The following is a 22,253-nucleotide window of genomic DNA, read 5'->3' as shown; positions in this document are numbered from 1 at the left end:
CTTATAATGAGAATGTTTTACTTTTATATAAAAATGAGTTAATAGAGTTGATATGAATCCCAATTAAGGATAAAATGCTTAAGTAGTTGTTGGAAAATGGCTACAAGCTGGGGGAGAAAATATAGGACTATGAGACTACACAGGAATTCCTCCGACCCCTACAAAGCAGAAGAGTTACCTCTTGGAGAAATGGCTGAACAGAGCAGGGGGTTGTGGTTGGATCTGGAGCTGCTCGGAAAGGTCATCAAGGACTGTGAAGCACGTCAAGTAGGAGACCTCCTGGATTAGGTGGCTTGTGGTGCTGCTTGCTTTCAAAAATACTGGGTTTGGCCGGGCATAGTGGCTCACACCTGTAATCCCAGCACTTTGGGAGGCCGAGGCGGGTGGATCACCTGAGGTTGGGACTTTGAGACCAGCCTGGCCAACATGGAGAAACCCCGTCTCTACTAAAAATACAAAATTAGCAGGGTGTGGTGGTGCATGTCTGTAATCCCAGCTACTCGGAGGCTGAGGCCGGAGAATCACTTGAACCCAGGAGGTGGAGATTGCAGTGAGCCAAGATTGTGCCATTGCACTCCAGCCTGGGCAACAAGAGCAAAAGTCTGTCTCTAAATAAATAAAAATAAAAGAATAAAAAGTATTGGGTTCGTAGGTGTTTGTGAGCAGATGAGCTCTGTCAGTGCAGGCTGCCAAATGCATGGGCCGCCTGTGTTGGTTTAATGTAGTGGCAAAGAGCAAATGAGGCCAGGATGGTCAGCACAGCTTCAGGTGCTAGGACTTGGCACTGATCAAAGATTTTTTAAAAAAGCTTTATTACACAGACAAAATTTTTTTAGTTTTTTCCCCTTAAAATTTGAGTGAAGGAAAAGCAACACTATTGAACATGTGAAAACAAAGGATACTGGCAAGAGATGGCTAAATGAAGGTATTTGTTGAAGGTTATAGCAGGTTCAACATTATTAAATCAGGGGTATAATTCATGCACTCAAATCTGAAAAAGTTTTAGATGGGATAGATGCCTTTATTCTTGCCTGTTAAAAGAGCTTAGTTTTACAATGTTAATGGAGTGGCACTTTTTGAATAAACTTAAGTAGGTCACAAATACATATTGTAATAACCTTTTCTACGATACTAATTACATAAATGTAATTAAAGGATATGATTCAGAATAATAACTGTAACATACTTGAAAATTCTATCCCCTCCCTAAATTAACTTCCCTAAGCTACTTCATACAGATGAACACATGCAAGCATACGTAGTTTTGTGTTGTACTATATATATCTTGCAACTTGCCTTTTTTTTTTTTGAGATAGGGTCTCACTTTGTTGCCTAAGCTACAGTGTAGTGGCGCAAACACAACTCACTGCAGCCTTGACCTTCTAGGCTCAAGTGATCCTCCTGCTTCAGCCCCCCAGGTAGCTGGGACTACAGGCACACACCACCATCCCCAGCTAATTTCTTAGAGATGGGGTTTTACCATGTTGCCTAGGTTGAACCTGAACTCCTGAGCTCAAGTGATCCATCCACCTTGGCCTCCCAAAGTGTTGGAATTACAGATGTGAGCCACCATGGCCAGCCAACTTGTCTCTTTTTTTTAACTTAACAATGGGTTTTCTAGGTCATTACTTATAATTCACCTTGTACTTTTAAATGGTTATCATTTTCTACAATTTGAACATATCATATTTATATTCTACTTGAATTCAATAACAAATAATTAAGCTTTCATCCAACAGGATTTATACCTGAAGAAGTCCTCAGGACTTTACAGAGAATGATAGGTATTTCAGCAATTCCATATTCTATGAACTGGTATTAGGAGCATGGAATGAAATGAGGGAAGGGAGCTACAAGTAACAGTAAAGATCAGCAAACGGCCTGATAAAATTAATTCCAAATGCTATAACTTTTTGGCCAAAAAGCTTATTGGTGTGGCTTTATTTTAAAGAGAAGTCAGACCTTGTAGATGATAGCTGATTTACGAAGTGTAAAGTCCTCTTTTTCTCTTTAAGTGCTCTTTTTTTTTTTTTTTTTCTCTTCATCCTTTAGTTCTGTTTTATCCTTTGGAATGCTCGTTACTATTTCTTGGAAAATAACTCTACAGCAGGAAGGGCTGCTTGTTTTTTTAAAAAATATAGCAAGAAAACTAACAATTTGTGGACATAATGGTCATGTATTTTGACCATGATTAAGAGGTTATTGACCAGCTATGGACCATGATTTTATTAAAATATAGGTTAAAGCATTTAAGTCTACAAATGAACCTTTTATGGGGTGATAAACTGTTCTTCTGTGCTGACCATTTCCCTCCCCACCAAAGGAGCAGTAGTGTAGATTTGTATGTGGACTTTAAGCCACACATATTTGGTGTTCTGTTTATAAACTTGGTCACATTTTAGAAGTTGCATTAGCTGCTTCATACTGGTCATTTAATACACAGAAGCCTGCTTAGACTCAAAATTGAAAGGCAAAGAGTTGCCATTTTTAATAGGTCTAGACACAGTCATTTCTTATATCTATTTTAATGAAATTTATTTTTAGCCTTTAAATGTAGCCTTTAAAGCACTGAAATCTTCAGTGATTTAACATCTTGGCTGCATTTTTATTTTTACCCCTTTATCTCTTTGCTTATGGGAACTATATGTCTTAAAGCTTCCTGAATCCTTAAAGCAGGAAGTATAGTTCTGGAGGCTTGTTAAATGAATACATGTGATGTCACAGAGTTTTCATAGGACTTTACGTGCTGTCAATTGCATCAGTTAAAACTGTTACAAGTAATAATGTACTACAATCTGTTGAAAACTTGACCTTGGAATTTACCAGTCCTCCAAACTTCTCTCCTTTCCTTGAAAAGTAGTTAAGAGAGTGTATTTATTTTCACCTGTGCATGCCAAGGATTTCTGACCCAGATGTTACTGGCCTACAAGGGAATCTGATCTAGAATACAAGCTCATAAATTATTGCTTTTTATACCTTATTGTAATGTAGGTGGTTTAGTGGAAAAATACATGTTTCTAATTCACTGTGGCTTCTATCTGCAGACTACCTATTATGAGCCTGTCAATTTACATATATTATTCCAAAACCTTACAATAGTTTTTGTAAGATCAGTGATGCCCCTGTTTAATACAGGAGGAAATAGAAGCTCAGAGAGGCATATAGTTGTCTAAAGTTACAGAGCTGGTAAGGGCAGAGCTTGGTATTCACACCCAGATGTAACAGACCTGAAAGCACATCTGTTTCACAAACTCCTAGCGGGCTTCAGTGAGTGAGTTACAGAGAGAAAGAGAATGGATTTAAAAGGCAGATGGTTTTGGCGGCTTTCAGAACCAATTCAGCTGCTACTCTGTTAGTCCCAGGTTTCTTATATGCCAAATGGAGTTTCTAATGCCCACATGTAGGATTATTGTGAAGATTCAATGGAAATATGTGTAAAGCCTTTGACACATTGTAGGTTTTCAACAAAATGACCTAAAGATCCACCCCGCCCCCGGCCCCACCCAGGTCACCCTCTGATGAATGTAGGTGCTAGTGTTGACCAGTGCCCTATAAAATAGACCATGCATTTGAAAACATTTTAAAAATTCTTAACTCGTTTCCTATACACAAATGCTTATTACAGTGTTCCCACTGGAGGCCTTTTGAGGGCAGGACAGATTTCAATACTGGCAGCAAGTAATTTGTAGAGGGAGTGTTTTCTTTTTTTTTTGAATTTTTTGTTTTAATCCCATCTGGAGATCACTAACATTTCCGAAAGTTCTCATGGCGCGTGGGACCCTGGGCTGGCATTCTCTCTTGGATTATTGATGTAGTAAGCTGTTGGAAGAGACGGGAATGATTTAGAATGAGATGGCGCTAGGAAACAAATGAGTTAAACAATATTTCTCTGATGATGAGAATTTCAAATGGCCTAACCTATGAGTTTATAAAAGTTTTGTTTGTAAAACAAGTAAATTTCTTTGAAATTTTCTTTTTTCTCTTTAAAATTGTTTTTAGGATGCAGAATAGAAAACTGCGATTCTTGCTTTAGCAAAGACTTTTGTACCAAGTGCAAAGTAGGCTTTTATTTGCATAGAGGCCGTTGCTTTGATGAATGTCCAGATGGTTTTGCACCATTAGAAGAAACCATGGAATGTGTGGGTGAGTAGTTTTTAATGTGACTCTCAAACTGCAACTTTTATTTTAACACCTGTTTCTTAAAAATATGCATGCTAGATATATTTAAACTAAGAAACAAACTGGTTCTCTTGTTCAGTAGAACTGAAAATTAAGTTCTTTGCTGACTTTAAGTATCATGACAATTGGATAGTCTCATCTCTTGCTGTAAAATTTGCTAGTTGTGCATTTGCTAGGTTAAGCTACTTAAGTGCTGACAAAGTTTTTTCTTAATCATCTGTGTAATACATCTATTTCTTAATAAATTATTAGTAACTGTTAGAGAAAAACATTTTGTTTAGAAGAGAGGTTTTAAGCACTACCACATCAGCTAACTACTTTATTGCTTTTGCTATGTGTGGAATTACAGAACTGCTTGCTTAGCTGTTTGTGTAAAATAAAAAAAAAAAACTTGAAAAGAAATTATTTGTGCCATATTTTGTTGATTATATGTTACAAATGCATTAAAATGATTACCAAATTTATATACCTAGAATGCATAATTTGATATATATGTTCTATCTGTGAAAATAGTAACACATTTTATAAATTTTATATCTTCTGAGAGTGTTAGTAAAATACCTTGGCATTCTTATACCACTGATTGAAAGGTAAAGATCTGTCAGTGACTACATTATGATGAATCTCTTAATCTAATCATGGATGTATTGACATGCTCCCTCCCCAGAATTTCGTTTGCTGTTATATATCTGATATGATATACAACACAGCTATGTATTAGACTTTACATCCCTTAAAATGGAGACTTAGAAGAAAATTTGAAATTTTTCTATGAAAATATTACTGAAGTAGTCTGTAATTGTGTATTTGAGAGCTTGCAGAGAAGACATTTAAATAAGTGGTTTTTGAAGAAATATGTGCATTTGTGTTTCTACTTATGTGTGAATTAATACATTTATATAGGCACCACTATTAAAATAAGAAAGTCACTAGAAGAACATATTCTGAATATTGAATTTTCTTTTGAGAGTCAGGACACACACATTACAAATGTTCAGTGGAAACGCTGAAATCCTTAACTATAAGCATATTATAAATAGAGTCTTATGCATTCTCTGAATAAAAAAATCTTAAATGTCTTTGAAAAGTCTAAGAAGCAGCTATGATACCCACTGATGTCTAGAAGATGGAAATATTAATTGTATGCAGACTCTGGACCTCAGCCTTCATCCACTAGCATGAAGAGGAGTTTTAATGGTGAAGTTGATGAGGAGGTCTAGCTTTGTATATGCTTATCCTTTTACTTCCTCCTCTCCCTCCCCTGGGAGTTGGGGGATAGCCTATTTTCCACTATGTAGACTTAACATAGGGGATGCTAAAGGCTTTTACGTATGTAGTAAAAACATACATTTTCAAATGACTGATCACGTTTGTTTACTTTTCAAACTATAGTAATGTACACCAATATGGGGAATAAGAACTGTGGTCTCCAGACACCTGCTGAAAGAAAAGAAAGTCAGAAAATGCAAAGCAAGCTCCCCATTTTTTCACCAAGTGCTTCCAAACTAAAACACATTTATGGATTTGGTGGACGCACATCCAGAACTAGCCTGTAAAATTTTGTCTTCTGTCATGGTAGAAAATAGTGTCTTCTACTTTAGGTTTTAACTGTTCACTCTTTAAAGATTACACATTTTAGTATCATTAGAACTATTCATAATAGCAAAGACATGGGATTAACCTAAATGTTCATCACTGATAGACTGGTACACATATACCATCTAATACTATGCAGCCATAAACGAGAACGAGATCAAGTCCTCTGCAGGGACATGTTTGGAACTGGAAGCCATTATGCTCAGCAAACTAATGCAGGAAGAGAAAACCAAACACCACACACGTTCTCACGTGTGAATGATGGGAACACATTGGCACATGGTGGGAAACAACACACACTAGGGCCTATCAGGATGGGGACAATGCAGGGAGGGAGAGCATCAGGAAGAATAACTAATGGATGCTGGGCTTAATACCTGGGTGATGGGTTGATCTGTGCAGCAAACCACCATGGCACACATTTACCTATGTAACAAACCTGCGCATCCTGCATATGTACTCCTGAACTTAAAAGTTGAAGGAAAAAACAGAACTGACCAATAGCATCCTTTGAAAACTGAACTAAGACAAATGGAAAGTAACAGCTTATGAATTACTTAAGGGGTATTTTTTTTTTGATAGAAGTATTCTATGGTTCAAAAAATTAAAGTTCCCAAAAGGCGAGTATAGGTCTTCAAGACTGTACCACTTAATTTTTGGTATCCCAAGGTGGGGCCAGTGAAGGAACACTGCTATGTAAATTTGATGACAGTAAAGCAAATGGATACTAACTTATGTGCTTGTGTTTTTTTCTTTTTCTAAAAATCTTTACTAGAAGGATGTGAAGTTGGTCATTGGAGCGAATGGGGAACTTGTAGCAGAAATAATCGCACATGTGGATTTAAATGGGGTCTGGAAACCAGAACACGGCAAATTGTTAAAAAGCCAGTGAAAGACACAATACCATGTCCAACCATTGCTGAATCCAGGAGATGCAAGATGGCAATGAGGCACTGTCCAGGAGGTAGGTCTCAATATAATCACTACTGTGTACTGTGTGCTTTCTGAATTCTCCTGCTTCCTAACCACCCTCCCTTCCAAAAATAAGTATTTATCTTTGAAGGAAATCCGATAATATTGGTGAGGGGATAAAGTTTTGTTGTACTTACTTAAATGCTTCAGTTGTGAAAAATATGAAGTGCATATTTTATTACTTTCATAATACCTTAAACATAATTTAGGAGAGTACCTTAGTAATGAGCTTTCTAAAATGAGATTTCTAAATGTGTTTTGGTGGCCTTTTCTGCAAATGTACCATAAAAGTGGGTTCTTATGAAATCAGGCCTTTGCAGATGTTGCTCTGAGGGAAGCGGCCAACTTTCAGTTGAGAAGAGTTTAGATTAGAAAGGTTTATGGAGTCTGTAAAATCATCTGCATCGTTACTAGCTGAAGATGACAACTTAAAATAAACTTGCCCAAACACTGGGAGGAATAAACATTGTCTTAATGTTACCACAATTAGCTGTTTCTCTTTGTTTTGATAATAATTTGTAGAAAACAGCTACTGGTATGTGTGTGTTTACTCAAATCTTTGTAGTAATTGTGCTGATTTGCAGTAATTATTCTGTAATAACAGGATTAGGCCCATTTAGAAATTGGAAGAGCACACAGCTGAGGTGCTGGCCGACGCAGAATCAGTAAGTTGAAGTGCGGGTCTGAGCCCTGTCACTGTGCTGTCCCTAAAGCAGTAATCACTGGGTTACATTTATTTTATCACTAGCGGATGCTACATTGCCATTCGCTCAAAATAGAAGAGCAAAAAAAGTTGTGTTTGGAAAACTACTCTGTAAAATAATCATAAATTTTGCTTGCCTTCATTCTTTCTGTGGGTGCATAACTTTTCAGCTTTATGACCATAGCCCAGAAAGAGAATATATAACTACTTAAAACAGGTTTATATCCATGTTATGCTGCCTCATAGAGGATGTCTATGATCCATAGAGAAAGACAAAACTTTTAAGAGTCGAAGACTCCAGTCGACCTTTGAGAACTATTGGATCCAGATTCAGAAGCTACTATTAGGAAAGCAGCTTTTTCTCTTGAATTAGTTTTGCTTTTCCTTACTGGATCTTTGAAACAAAGTTTTTGTGGGTCTGCTTTTCACTAACAAGGGTGGTTTTGTTCACTTAAACTAGGTATTTTTCAATCAAAATATAAGAAAATATTTTCTTACAAAACTAATAAGCCACTTCTTGGATAGCTGAAAGCATTTAACCTGCAACCTTCTCCCTAAAAACAAACCTGATGTATTCAGGTATTGGAAATAAAGACTTTCTTTGTTGTATATTGTTTATATAACTAGCCCCTCCCCCATTCCTCTTCCAGCAATGTAGTCCCCCAATTGTGGTTTACATTAATAGCAAAAATTAAACTGAAAATGCTCCTATAACAAACATGCTTGTGTGTAAAAGAGGCAACACATTTCCCTCCTCTCCAAAACTCTTTATTTTGACCTAGCCACAGTCTGACTTGAGAATTTTCTAGATAACAGCTAGACTGTTAACCATGATATTTATTCCATTTGTATTTTTCATGTTAACAGCAATATACTGTCTTAGTCTAATACAACTTGATACTGTCAGCAATTTAAATGATGCCAAAAGAAATGCTTATGCATCATCTGCTAATATTCTCTTTTTGACAAACCAGTAACAGACTGATTTAGTTCTTATTGATGTTTTACCAAGTTTTACTTATTAGGAAAGACTGGCTATAGCTCTAATTCTTGTATCTACATTTTCAGTTTAATAAAATCAATTTTATATAACCTTTAAATAGGTTTTCAAAGTTACATCAATTTGTTTACTGTTTTATTAAAAGGAAACTAAATATAATTGCTGAGAGAAATGGCAAATTATTCTGTAATAAAGTAACTTATATTCACAAATGTAGGAAATGAAAATTAGAAAATTAGCTTTGTAACTTGAGCACCAATTGATAAAAATTGGCGTAACTTCCAGGGGAGTATCCCACCTTGCCTCAGGTGAGAGAGGGAAAAGTTCCTTTCTTCAGTAGGTCACGGCAACTAATGGAAGAATGGAGAAGAAAGCCACTTTATCCCTTTTTACATCTTGATTTGATTTCAGTGATCTGCTTTGACAAACCATGCAAAAATGTAAGTTGTAATCAGGTTGGGAATACAGGCATTTTTAAGATCTTTGCAACATATGTATGGATTTTTCTCCTGTTGGAACCAATCTTAACCTGATTGCACACAAACGCAGCCTTAAGCTCCTTCACACTAAAGCAGCGGCACATTAAAATCAGCTGCTTTTGATTACTGAAAGGCATAAGTTAGAGGTCAGTGTAATGGTATAGTCATCACTATGCATATAAGATATTACATTGAAAACTATTAAATATGAAAACATAAATGGCTTTAAGAGTTTTTTTTTAAAGTGTAATTCTTAGCCTAGTTTTTCCTTAACTGTTATATGCTTATTTGCTTTCTTTTTAAAAAAAAAAAAAAATCAAAGAATATCTGGAAATACCTTAAGTAGTAGATCAATTTACACTTGAAATACTCAGTCTTCTTCATTCCCAAACTTTTCCTTTAGATCAGTTATCTCGCTTTTTCATTTTTGATAGCAGAACCTGTAAGGTTTCTTGGGCTTTTCCAACAATCATTCTTCAGGGTCCTGGTCTGGAGCTATCTGGGTCCCTACATCGTGTCAACTTGTTAATTCCGTGAGCCCTGACAAGTCACTTAACCTCTCTTGGCCTCCATTTCCTCGTTCATAAAATTGAGGGTTTGGGGGCGGGAGTTAGGTGATCTCTGAGGTCCTGTTCTGTTCTAAAATCTGATATACTAGGATTAATTGCCAAAAGATGCAGGCGAGTTCTGTGGCTGTCATATGAATTTGAGGAAGAGACTTGGAAGGCCAGGAGCGTAGTTTCACAACAAAGGATCTGAACACTTTCCCAGTAGCTAGCTACCCCCTGCATTTGCCAAACTTTCCACATCCAGCAGCTTTCAGCTTCCTACTTCAGGGAGAACTCTGCTTGGTCCTTCAAAGACTAACCAAGATTATTTTTAAATCTGTACATGACCTGTGACTTAGCTACCAACATAGCAGACTGATTTATGGAGAATGACAGAAGAGAAAAGGGAGCATAAAAGACTGTGGAAATAAAGAGAGGCTGGGCGTGATGGCTCATGCCTGTAATCCCAGCACTTTGGGAGACCAAGGCAGGCAGATCACGAGGTCAAGAGATCGAGACCATCCTGGCCAACATGGTGAAACCCCACCTCTACTAAAAATATAAAAATTAGCTGGGCATGGTGGCAGGTGTCTATAGTCCCAGCTACTCAGGAGGCTGACACAGGAGAGTGGCTTGGACCTGGGAAGTGGAAGTTGCAGTGAGCCAAGATCGTGTCACTGCACTCCAACCTGGTGACAGAGCAAGACTCCATCTTGAAAAAAAAAAAAAAAGATGGACAATGTGAGAAAAAATTGAACACTTAGTATAGGAAACAAGTGAAAAAAAGAGTGAATGACTTGAAAATGAAAGCTGTACTCATTGCAGATATAACTGTCTCTACTCCCTTTGCCCTTTCCCTGAATATACTAATTAAGAAAATCATGTTGGGACCAATTTATGAATATATAACTTAAAGCTTTAAATGGAAAGAATTTCAAGTCTGGATCATGTTGTACATTAGGGAATATCTTAATACAAAAGTATAAACATACTTTTTGTCCTATATTTAAATGACACATGGAAGAACAAATTTGTGGTTGCTAAGGTATTATGTTGGAGGATGCTCATGTACAGGACAAAATGTCATCTGTAGGTGGCTATGGTCTTCTACCCTTTCACAGGAGGATTGACTAACATCATGATCTCAATCAGAAATATTCCATCCGCTCTGTATGGGACTCCCTGCTTTTTTTGTCAAGCCTCATCACAACTCATTTTGTTAATTTATTTCATCAGATATTTGTTGAGCACTGCTATGTGCCAATCATAAATCTAGGCATGGGATTGCTCAAAGAGTCCTTAGAGAGCTTTTTCTAGCAGGAATAGCTGCAATAAAGAAGTGGGTGAGTGTCCATAATCTCATGTGGAGACAAGGGCTGTGGAGACAAGTAGGACAGGGAGCTAGTGAATGGGTCAGGGTATACTATGTTATGTAGGGTGATCAGGAAAATTGAGGGAGTTACATTTGATCAGAGATCTAAATGAAGGAGATACTTTGAAGCTTGAAGGGAAATTATTTTTGGAGCATCCTTGATTCTCCTGCCATATTTTAGGGAAGAGGAAAGAACTGAGCTCCATGGAGGCTCTGACTGGTACAAGGTGTTACATAACAAGTTACTAGTGGTAGAACCAAGAGTAGGACCATTACCCTGCTGCTTAGGAAACCTGTTTTCCTGTGCTTTTTCCTTGGTCTTTATGATAAAGACCAAAGATAAAGCCATGGTTGTCCAACATTAAACTCCCCAACTTTTAACTATTTCTCCCTCGATGCAGAAATACTTTTACTTTTGCTCCACAAATGCTTTTAAACAACCCTGCCATCGCCATCCCTTCCAATTTGGAATCACTGATGAAACATATCCCAATGATCATTGCATAAGGACTAAAGTGTTGAGCCACTGGCTTTGTTTTGATTCAGCTTCCCCTGTGAAGGCCCTACTCTCCTTTAGAGTCCTTGGTTGGTGGGGGGAAAATGTGGCTTCAAGATTGTCGTTGCCATCCTTAATCTTTCAAAGCCAGCCCTCTAAAGAAGACTGCCTTGTGTGGAGCCACATCCGACATTCATCTCTGACCACTGCTCCTTGGCCTACACAGAAGCCCTGGGTAACCTGATACACATCTCCACATCAGAAGGCTCTGTGCCCAGCATGTTTTTTGCTTTCTGACACATTTCAAATATCGGACTCTTAGAGTAATTAAGTTGATGCTTTATCATATGCTGGGATAGCTTTCTGCCTCTTTTGCTCATGGCTGCCTCAACTCACCATAGTGCAGTTTTTAGTAACCACACAGTAGTTCTTTAAGAACTCCAGTCACATTTTCTTAGTACTGTGATAAAATGTACATATGAAATCTGCTATCGTATACTATTTTAATTTTAGAATATTCTTTCTTTCTTCAAAAGTGGTTCTTGGTAGGAAACAAAAGAATTAGCCACTTAGAACTTTAATCTCTGCAAAAATCTACTTTTTAAAAGGTAGTAGTAGTAAGACTTCTCCAAACCTGTTTTTTTTGTGTGTGTGTGTGTGTGTATAAACTGACAGCAACATGTGGACTGGGTATTAGATAATATAACTAAAGATGGTTGTAGATTGTGATAGATTAACCCCAGAGCAGGAAATAAGCACATTTTTCAATGGGACGGGGTCAAGAAAATATGCTATGGACATATGTTCTTTATTTCTCTATATTTTGTTTACATTTGAGTCACAATTTATGTGGTCTGCTTTGTACATGTGACCCTAAAGAGTAGCTTGGAAGAGAAGAGATAAGAGACAACCTCTTTTCTTTTAGAGTTTGTCAAGAATGTCGATATTAAAATTTTTAATATCTAAAAGGAAATTCTTATTGCCTTTCTGTTTGCTATGCTAAAAGTGTTATGTCTCTCTGAGAAATCAATGATTTGTGTTAGTCATTTTAAATTAAGCAAGTGATACTATTTTCCAGGTACTCTGGCTACATGGAAGCTAATAGTAGTGTGTGTATGTGTGTGTATGTGTGTGTGTGTGTGGTGTGTGTGTGTGTGTGTGTGTAGGGATTATGAACTGGGAGGGTAACCCTTAAGTAGCCACTTTGAAAATGTTAATGTGTAATTATTAAGTTGGTGTTAAACAAAGATCCACTTGCCTCCAAACATTCTTTTCAGTAGCTAAAGTGTCTGAAATTCCTGCTTCAGGGGTCTTAACAGAATCTTAAGATGAATCCCCTTCATATCCCCAGCCCACCCTCGCTTTTTAAAATATTTTTGCTCGTTTTCTGAAAGTGGGCAGAGGATAGCCAGTGGCACCTGGTGATGGTGGTGGTAGTTTTTCTTTTCAAAGAATAATTTCTTTCAGATTGACTAATTTTCACATATTGGAGGGTAAGGGTCTGAAGAAATGAGGGGGCAGAAAAGGGATCTCCAAATTAGACACAGTCTTGGGCATAGACATGGCCATAGACATGAATATAAGGGGGTGCAAAACACTCAGAATGTGGAGGATGAGGGGGTGGGCATGAGACAACTTTTCTCAGTTTCATTTTGAGACAATCCGAGCGCTGGCCTTGCTTGGCTGCGGGGCAGGCAGTGAGTGAACTAGTGGAGGAAGACACACTTTTTTTTTTTTTTTTAACTTTTTTTTTATTTTTTATTTTTTTATTTTTTTATTTTTATTTTTATTATACTTTAAGTTACAGGGTACATGTGCATAACGTGGGGAGCATCACACAACGGAGGACACACTTTTGTGCTATTCTCCACAGCTTCCCATCTGGAATCTCTATGAGCCCCATTTCAATGTAGTCTGGGGCAGCACATAGTAGTTTCTTTTATGGGTACTTGTAAAAAGAATTTCTCAACTACATATGCCACTGAAGACCCAAAGTTCTATGCAGGAAGCTACTCTTATGGTAATATATGTAAAACAATTTTTACAACATTCCAAAATAAAAACAACTTTAATAGGACACACATGGTGTCACTGGTAGATATTTTCCCCCCTCTGTACAGGAGACTTGTTTTTTCCTTTTATAAGATAGGAAAGTCTTAAGTATAAATGCCCTAATCATTTCTCATAACAAGTTATTCTCAGCTGGGCCTGGTGGCTCACACCTGTAATCCCAGCACAATGGGAGGACAAGGGGGCCGATCCCCTGAGGTCAAAAGTTTGAGACCAGCCTGGCCAACATGTGGTGAAACCCTGTTTGTACTAAAAATACAAACATCATCTGGGTGTGGTGGTACATGCCTGTAATCCCAGCTATTTGGGAGGCTGAGGCAGAAGAATCTCTTGAACCCAGGAGGTGGAGGTTACATTGAGCTGAAATCGTGCCGCTGCACTCTAGCCTGGGGGACACAGCAAGACTCCTCAAAAAAAAAAAAATTATTCTGCCCATCACCTCATCAGATACTTCTCTGGGATCTTTAAATGGTGTTGATAAAAAGAGCAGTCAGTTTGCTCATTTAGACTTCCTGTAATACTTCTCTAGCTACTAGATTAACCTAGAGCTGTATGTGTAGATATTCTTCACCATCAGAAGACAAACATTTTACTGAAAAGAACGACCGAATTTTACTAAAATCTCAGCATGATTCATGTCATCATACAGAAGTAGTTGAGATAAGAAAATTACTTTGTGTAACAGGTATCAAATTTTTTTTTTACCATTAATTAACCTAAAACTGTAAAGGCAGTAGTTTTTGCTTTACAATTGACCTGTTAATATGATACTCAGACCTAATGTTACTTTGTATTAATATTATTGTCTTGTGTTTGAGGACTTTGGAAACTAGGAGCAAAATAGTTGAGCTTGTCAAGAGACATTTAATAATTGATGCTGTGTCCATACATCCTGCCCATTACTCAAAAGATTTAGTAAGAACTTAATGTACAAAGACATGAGATAACATGGTAAAAAAAAAAAAGTAAACTATTAAAACTAGGAATAATTTAAATTAGAATAAGAGCTCAGGCCCGAATAAAAGAAAAAAATAGGCTATTTGAATCTATGTTGGTTGAAGTAATTGAGCCAAAAATTTGACTTTAGGTTTGCTACCAGGCAAAGGGAAAAAGTAGATGTGGTTTTAGGTTGATTTAAAATAAATGATTAATTTTAAAATATCAATTTAGTAGCAGCTTTTAGAGGGGAAAATCACATATGTATGTATCTATATTTATACACAACACATATTTACACATGTATGGTACATGTACGCATGCACATATATACAAATACTTATTCCAATTTCAGACACATTAAAGTGTGCATGTGTGTTCGGGGAGGTAGCAGGACTTATGGAATTGAGGAAATTCTCACAAAAATAAGAAAATAGCTCAGTAGGGATGTAAACGCTAAACACATTTCTGCAGTATTAGACTTCTCAAGTGGGAAATCACATGGTGGATGATGTCATCACACCACCCATGTCACATACATGCTTCCAAAAGGTAGAAAGCAGCTTGATGTTTATCCTTGGATGAAAGCTGAAGGTGTGATTTTGAACTTGACTCAGTAGTGGCATGAGTAATACTGATTCAGGACTTTTAAAAAATTGTATAAATTTAAAAGGTGCAAGTGCAGGTTTGTTGGTGTATTGCATAATGGTGAAGGTTAGGCTTTTAGTGTAATCATCGCCCAAATAATGTACATTGTATTCATTAAGTAATTTCCTATTGCTTAGCTTCCTCTCAACTTCCCAGATTCTGAGTCTCCAGTTTCTATTATTGCATACTGTACGTCCATGTCTACCTCTTATTTAGTTCCCATTTATAAGTGAGAACATAAGAGTTTTTTGTTTCTGAGATATTTCACTTAGGATAGTGGCCTCCAGTTCCATGGAATCAAATGTTTTGACTTACCAGTTGTTTTTTGCAGTAATCACCCAGTAGGCTATTTTAATGAATATGGAATGCCTTTGGAACTTCATGGTATCTAGTTAATGTAGGAAACGTGCAGATCTACATTTATAGCAGTACAATTTAAAATTGTAAAAATATGGAACCAACCTAAATGCCCATCAAAGAGTGGATAAAGAAAATATGTATATGCACCATGGAATACCACTCAGCCAGAAAAAAAGAATGAAATAATGACATTTGCAGCAACCTGGGTGGAGTTGGAGACTATTATTCCAAGTGAAGTAACTCTGGAACAAAAAAACAGATTTTGTGTGTTCTCATTTATAAGTAGGAGCTAAGCTATGGGGACAAAGGCATAAGAATGAAATAATGAACTTTGGGGACTTGCGGGGAAGGGGTTGAGGGATAAAAGACTACACATTGAGTACAGTGTACACTTCTTGGGTGACAGGTGCATCAAAATCTCAGAAATCACTACTAAACAACTTATGCATGTAACCAAAAACCACCTGTTCCCCCAAAAACTATTGGGAAAAAAACCTCCCCAGGTGTTTCTAATATGCAACAAAATTTGAACCAAAAAAGGTGCAGACATATTATATTGTGGGGGCAGTTACTCTTCAAACTTGTCAGTAAACATGTATTTTCTAAAAAGATATTCTTTTTTTTTTTTTCCCCTGAGACGGAGTCTTGCTCTGTTGCCCAGGCTGGAGCGCAGTGGCGCGATATCGGCTCACTGCAAGTTCCACCTTCCAGGTTCACGCCATTCTCCTGCCTCAGACTCCTGAGTAACTGGGACTACAGGCACCCGCCACCACACCTGGGTAATTGTTTTTGTATTTTCAGTAGAGACGGTGTTTCACCGTGCTAACCAGGATGGTCTTGATCTCCTGACCTCGTGATCTGCCCGCCTCGGCCTTAAGATATTCTTAAATAAGGTCAGGAGTTGCATATTTAGGTGCAGAGTTATTTCTGGTGATTATCTCAAGGCCTGCATTCATATTTTTAGATAATCTTTTGCAATTTTTTTTTTGTTTCCTCTCCAAGGCTGGCCTTTGATCATCTTAATCTGTGTCAAAGCTATTTGTTATGAGAGAACCAAGTAAATTTTGAGTAACTGTTTACCGAGTTGCATTGACTTTTAAAAAAATACGTTACAGGATGCCTTCCAATTTCTCTTCCAACCTACTTCCCCAAGATAATCCAGTGTTGGAGTTGGGATTTTAAGCAATCTGTGATTTTTCTATTGCCATGTCTGTAGGTCTATCGAATCAATTGACTAAGCATCCGTTACTTCCTCTGTTCTAAAGAAATGGGAGAATTGGGAGGAGGGATTGATACAAACAAGAGAGTTTATAGCCAGGTTGTGGAATAAGAAAATGCACATTAAAAATAAAAGGCAAAGCTTAATTTTTAAATTCTTGAGTGTTAGGTAAGTATGACATTGTTACAGACTCTGATACTGTAGAACAAAAAGGGAGTTTTTAGCTGCCATTGTCAGGGAATAGGAATAGTCCCTGAAGAGGAAAACTTATATTAGGAGGAGTGGGTAGAAACCATGTTTAAAAGGGGGGATCATTTTAGACGGAGAGAACACTGTGAGGAAAGATACACCAAAAATGTGCCTCATGCACCCAAGGGAGGGTGAGCAAATGAACCTGGCTGAAATGCAGAATTTGTGAATGGCAGTCACAGAAGCTCACAGCAAAAAATGTAAGTTGCAGCCTGACTGAAGTGTGTCCATGGAGAAGACAAGGAGTTTGAAATTTTACCTTGTACACTGTGGAGAGCCATGAGACATTTGAGTGTGAAGGTGTTTCAGTAGAAAGCTGACTGAAGACAGAAGTGACTGAAATGGTGTTGGTAAAGTGTTAGGAAGAGAATCAACTGTACATCCCTGATTTACAGCAGAGCATTAAACAGAGTCTGAGTCTGATGAGAGAATTAGCAGAGAATACTTACGAGTTCTGATGTTTATGCGTTTTTCTGTTGTTTGCTTTTCTAAAGAGCGGAGGATTTTTGCCTTGGCTTGTGGTCCATTGTAACCCCTGTATCTCTTTTTGCCAACTTTCTAAGCCAAGCCATTCCCTAGTTTGTATTTGTGCAGTTTTTTCTTTTTCTTTTTTTGAAATCTAGGCACAATTTGCTTTCACCCTAAATGAACTATATTTGTTTCTAACTACTACTTTCATCTGCCATTTACCAAGATCCTTGGATGTAGTATTTTCTATTTTCTAGCTTGCCATGTTTACCTTCTAATGGGTTTCCTATACCCAGCCAGCTTGGAGTACTCTGAAAATTTGAAGTACACAAATCAAATATTATTCAGGTCAAGGATGAAAATGTTCCTACAAAATTCGATTTGAATTGTATAATCTAACATGGTTTTATCTAGCATGTCGCTGACTAGCAAAAGCAGTGTCCTGGAACATTGAGTTGAAAAGGATTCTGAGTTAAATGCTGTGTTCAGGAGAAAACCATGTAGCTAATCAATTTGAAGTTTGTGGCACGAAGTGGGAAGCAATGTATTTTGTGTTCACTCCTCTGAATTCTAATCCCTTGACCTGTTCTACTTACAACTCTTCCTGCTGCCTACTCTCCAGGCTCACCTATAGGACACACTTGGACATCTTTGATAAATAATCATCTAGCTTTTATTTTTCACCTTCAGTGATAGTGGATGTGTTTGTATGTTGGAAAAAAACAGAATTAAGAAATTTAAATGGGGTTTTAAATTTGGTGTATGGCTGGTCTTGATCACTTATGAGTTGAATGACAAGTCACTTTATTTCCCAAAGCTTAGTCATGTATGACATGTAATCTCAACAAGATTCTTGAGAGCAGTAAAGGGACATGCATGCAAACAGGTGAGTTGTTACTATTCTGCTACATTTTGTTGTAGTCCTATTGTTCATTATACAATATTTTTAATCTTTGTTATAGCTGGTCTGTTTTTGCCTCTTCACTCTCTTTTAAATTTGGCCTACCTCGTGGCTTCAACTATCATTCAGACATGCACCTTCCTCTGTGTCCCAGTCCCACAGATTTGTCTGTTTGTGAGCACCTTTCCCTAGGTGTCCTGCCAGCATGGGCAACTAAGCAGAGCTAAAGTGTAACTGTCTTTGCAAAACCTCATTTCTCCTGGACAGCCCCCCTTTACAAAGGCATCACTAGTCTTCCAGTTACGCAGATTCGCAGTCCTATCTTTGAGTCTTTTCCTCACATTCAGACAGATTAGGAGATGAAGCTTTGCCCAACCACCTAAAAATGTATGAACTAGAGAAGTTTACTTAATCTCTCTAAACTTCAGTGTCAGCATCTATGTTACAGGGATAACAGATGCTTGCTTCACAGGGCTGTTATGAGGATTAAAGGACATCATTCATACTTTGCCTAGCACAAAGTGAAGGATAAGAAAATGTGAGTTCTTTAAATAACTACCCACCCAGTCTTACATCTCAATGCTCCACACATCTTCATTTTTATCATCTCTACTCAAAGACTGTTAATTCTGTTTACCTAGAATGTTGCTATAACTTTTGTTGGGCAGAGGGAGCAAATGTTAATTTGCATTTCAGTGAACAGGTGTGTCAACATATACAAAGGTGAACTCGTTTCACTTCATCTACAGTGTAATATAGGTGGTAAAATTGAAACATTAAATTTTAAAAATGGTAGGAACAGGCACGGAGTCTCCTGATTAGCATAGGGCCTAGAACAGAGGAAGCCTCAAATATTGAAAGAATGAGGGTTGCAGGATGAACAGGACAGGCTAATAGTGGCTGAGGAGGTGAGACTTTAGAATATAGACCTGGAGTATGGGACAACTGAATAAATGAAAAGGAGGGTGAAGGAAAAAGATAAACTGGGCAAAAATGTGAAAATATGGGATGTATACAGCCTAACATTTACTTAAATATGGAGAGCCTGTTGAAACAATGCATGTGTTAGGTAGCAAAAGAATAAAAATTGGGGCAAATAATAGAAATAAGGAAAAAGAATGAACTCAGGAGATAAATCAAAATCTGTAAGAGTTGGTTACCAAATTGAATCTCATAGATTGGCCATTCCAGAAGAATTTGAAGTTTGCAGAATTCACACAGGGAAGAAAAAGTTATTGCCCATTTGTGATGATTCATTGACAAGGATATTTTTCCTTTGGAAATTTAATTCCTTAAACCATTATATATTACTAATTCAGTCTTACAGACAGCATGGGGCTTGCAGAAGAGAAGAAAACTCTAGGCCTAGATTCAGAAGTGATAAAACGAGATTCTGTACAAGATATCATTGTGTATGGGTTTTTCTCAGGGTTTGGAGAGAGGCCTGGCAGGTAGGTATCTGGACTCTCATCCTTGGTTGAATAAGGTAGTTCTGTTTTTTTCCTCTCTTTGGCATTTCAGGGATTCTGTATGCATGAGTAAAAAGAGCATGTCTTTCTATAAAAACAGAACTTCAAGATGCATTCATTTGCATCCCTTCCTTTATAGACTGGAAACTAAAGTGCTGAGAGGTGAGAGAGTGAATTCCCCATGATGATGGTAGATGATGAAGCAAAGCTTAATTCTTGCTTTGATGTTAAACCTAGAGCACTTTCTCCCATACGGCTTCGTCTTTCAACCCATAATAATCCCTGAGAATTGCTCAGATGTAATGCAATTAAGATTTTTTGTGTTATGGTATAGAACCACTGTGGTGATTGGGCTATTATTTTTGCAGTGTTTCCTCTCAAAAGAGCAGTATGAAACTTGGCATGGACTGGATTCAATAACATGTCTCCTATTTGCCGTGGGTTCTGCAAGATTCTATGATAGACCAATAAAAAGTTATCTTTTTAAGTGGCTTACAATCTTTCATTTGGATATACAAATTATATATACTTAAATATAGTATAAAGTGGATAAGCACATGATATATACCTCAATAAAAATTTTTAATCTTGAATTGCCCTATAACATTTTGTTCAGCAGTTATTATCTTTCCTCAGTCCTAGGAGAAAATTTTCACAGATTTTCTGCTCACTTTTTGGTAATACAATCCTATTAGTCATTGATGCAATCTTAATTTAGTTATTAGAATGTCTATTCCAAGATAATAAACCAGAGACTTGAATTATAAGTCTGATTATTACCATAAACTTAGAAAATGTACAAAATACTTTGGCTTATTTGAAGAGTCTATTTTGCAAAATACTGAGTGCTTCCACCTCTTTCTTGAAAACTCTAAAGGAAATGAATCTCTAAATAAATGAAATGGTAAAAGCAATTGAATACTAATCCAGGTAAGATGTGTATTGTGTAGGCTCCCATCCCCTTTTCCCTGTCTTCTTTTCATCTTACGTCAAAACCTGTGGAAGAAAACCACATGCCTGTATCTTGCATCTGTGCACAGATTCCTTGTAGTAGTCTTGTCTTTTACATGGTGAGAGTGGTATTGCTAACTTGAGTAATTTAAAGTAATTTTGGCCTCAAATGTCAAGTGTCTGTTGCATTTCAGATCTTCCTCTATTTGGTATAATTGTCAACTCAAAGTGCGCAGATTGACTTAATATAGTCATCAAATATGCTTTGAATTAAGAGTTATTTGGGTTGCTTCTGTAGCTCTGTTTGAAGCAGTGTACTCTATGTTGCCGTTTCCAGTTTGCTTCTACTTTATCAGAAACATAAGACCTGGATATCCCAAGAACTGCTACGTGAAATTTCTCCACCAGGCGGATGGCACGAGAGCATGTCTAGTTGCAAAACTACAACATCAGTAGTAGCCTAATTTGAACCATTCCTTTTATAATAGCTTACATTTATTAAGAACTTGCTAAAAGGAGTTCAAGCAAGGGTGGTGACTTCTTAAACACCCATATTTCAAAAGTTTCTTTTTAACCATACAGTTCTCAAAATCCTGATATTTTATGTAACTTTCAGTACTTAGTAACATTATTCCACAATCAGTATTATGCAATGAATGCATAAAGATTGAAAATTTGAAAATATGCAATCACTTATTGTGTGTGTGTGCACGCATGCGCGCGTGTGTGCATGTGTGCATGTTGTGGGGAGGAGAGGGAATTAGTATTTTCAGCACTGCATTTAAGGAAATGTTCAATGTTGGACTCAGCATTTTGTTTGACAGTTGTCACATTGTTTTCATTGTCTCTCCACTTTTGTTTATTTCCCTGCTGCTTAAGCAGCCTGATGAAATCTCATCAGCTAACTGGGACTGAATTTTGATGAGTGCCAAGTTGCTTTGATGAAATCTACTGTAATCATCTTAAACCCAACTTTATTTGGCTTTAATGCTGGCATTTTCCATATTGAGAAAATTAGTGCATTTGTCCACTACTGGAGTTGGAAGCCCAGAAAGAAACAAAGATAGTCAAATAAAAACAGCAACCATAATTTAAGTTCATTTTATACCTTTGAATGCATGGACAAGCTAGCTTTGAAACAAACTTCTTTTTTTTTATGTTTTAGCATCTGTTTCTTTTAACAACAACAATAATAAAATCAGGATTAGTTATTAGCCAAAAGTATCTTCACCCATGAACAACTAGAAAAAGCAAATGTGTAGTTCCTGTTGACCAGAAAAAAAGCTTTACTGTCCTGTTATTTGGATTTTTGTAAGAGGGGCAAACATGATTTTAGTATTTTATACTAAAATTCAAGATACTTCATTTTATGAACAAATAAATTTAGTTTAAAATTTTTACTTTCTAGTGCTATTTTCGGCTACAATGTCAGTACTATAAGAGAATCAAAATATCCCAAATTTAGATCTTTATTTCAGATACTTAAGATGTAGAAGAAATTAAGCTTACTGAAATTTTATGTAATGAAACTATGTGATAACACTGTATCTCTTAGGAGATCATTGTGACACAGGTCATTATCTCTTAGGAGATCATTGTGACAATTTCAAGAGGCTTGGACATTAGATCATAGCACT

General features: G+C 37.0%; 1 protein-coding gene across 1 annotated transcript in view; it reads left to right on the top strand.

The window, feature by feature from the left end:
• RSPO2 (R-spondin 2) overlaps positions 1 to 22,253 on the top strand; it is a 179,215-nt gene that overhangs the window by 115,220 nt on the left and 41,742 nt on the right. Inside the window, exons 4-5 of the mRNA XM_033202973.1 lie at positions 4,000 to 4,143; positions 6,551 to 6,739. Coding sequence (XP_033058864.1) covers positions 4,000 to 4,143; positions 6,551 to 6,739 — 333 coding nt within the window. The remainder of the gene's footprint in view (positions 1 to 3,999; positions 4,144 to 6,550; positions 6,740 to 22,253) is intronic.

This window comes from Trachypithecus francoisi, unplaced genomic scaffold (genome assembly GCF_009764315.1).
Source record: "Trachypithecus francoisi isolate TF-2019V2 unplaced genomic scaffold, Tfra_2.0 Lachesis_group7, whole genome shotgun sequence".
Taxonomy (NCBI): Eukaryota; Metazoa; Chordata; class Mammalia; order Primates; family Cercopithecidae; genus Trachypithecus; species Trachypithecus francoisi.
This window is presented reverse-complemented; position numbering and strand designations above follow the sequence as displayed.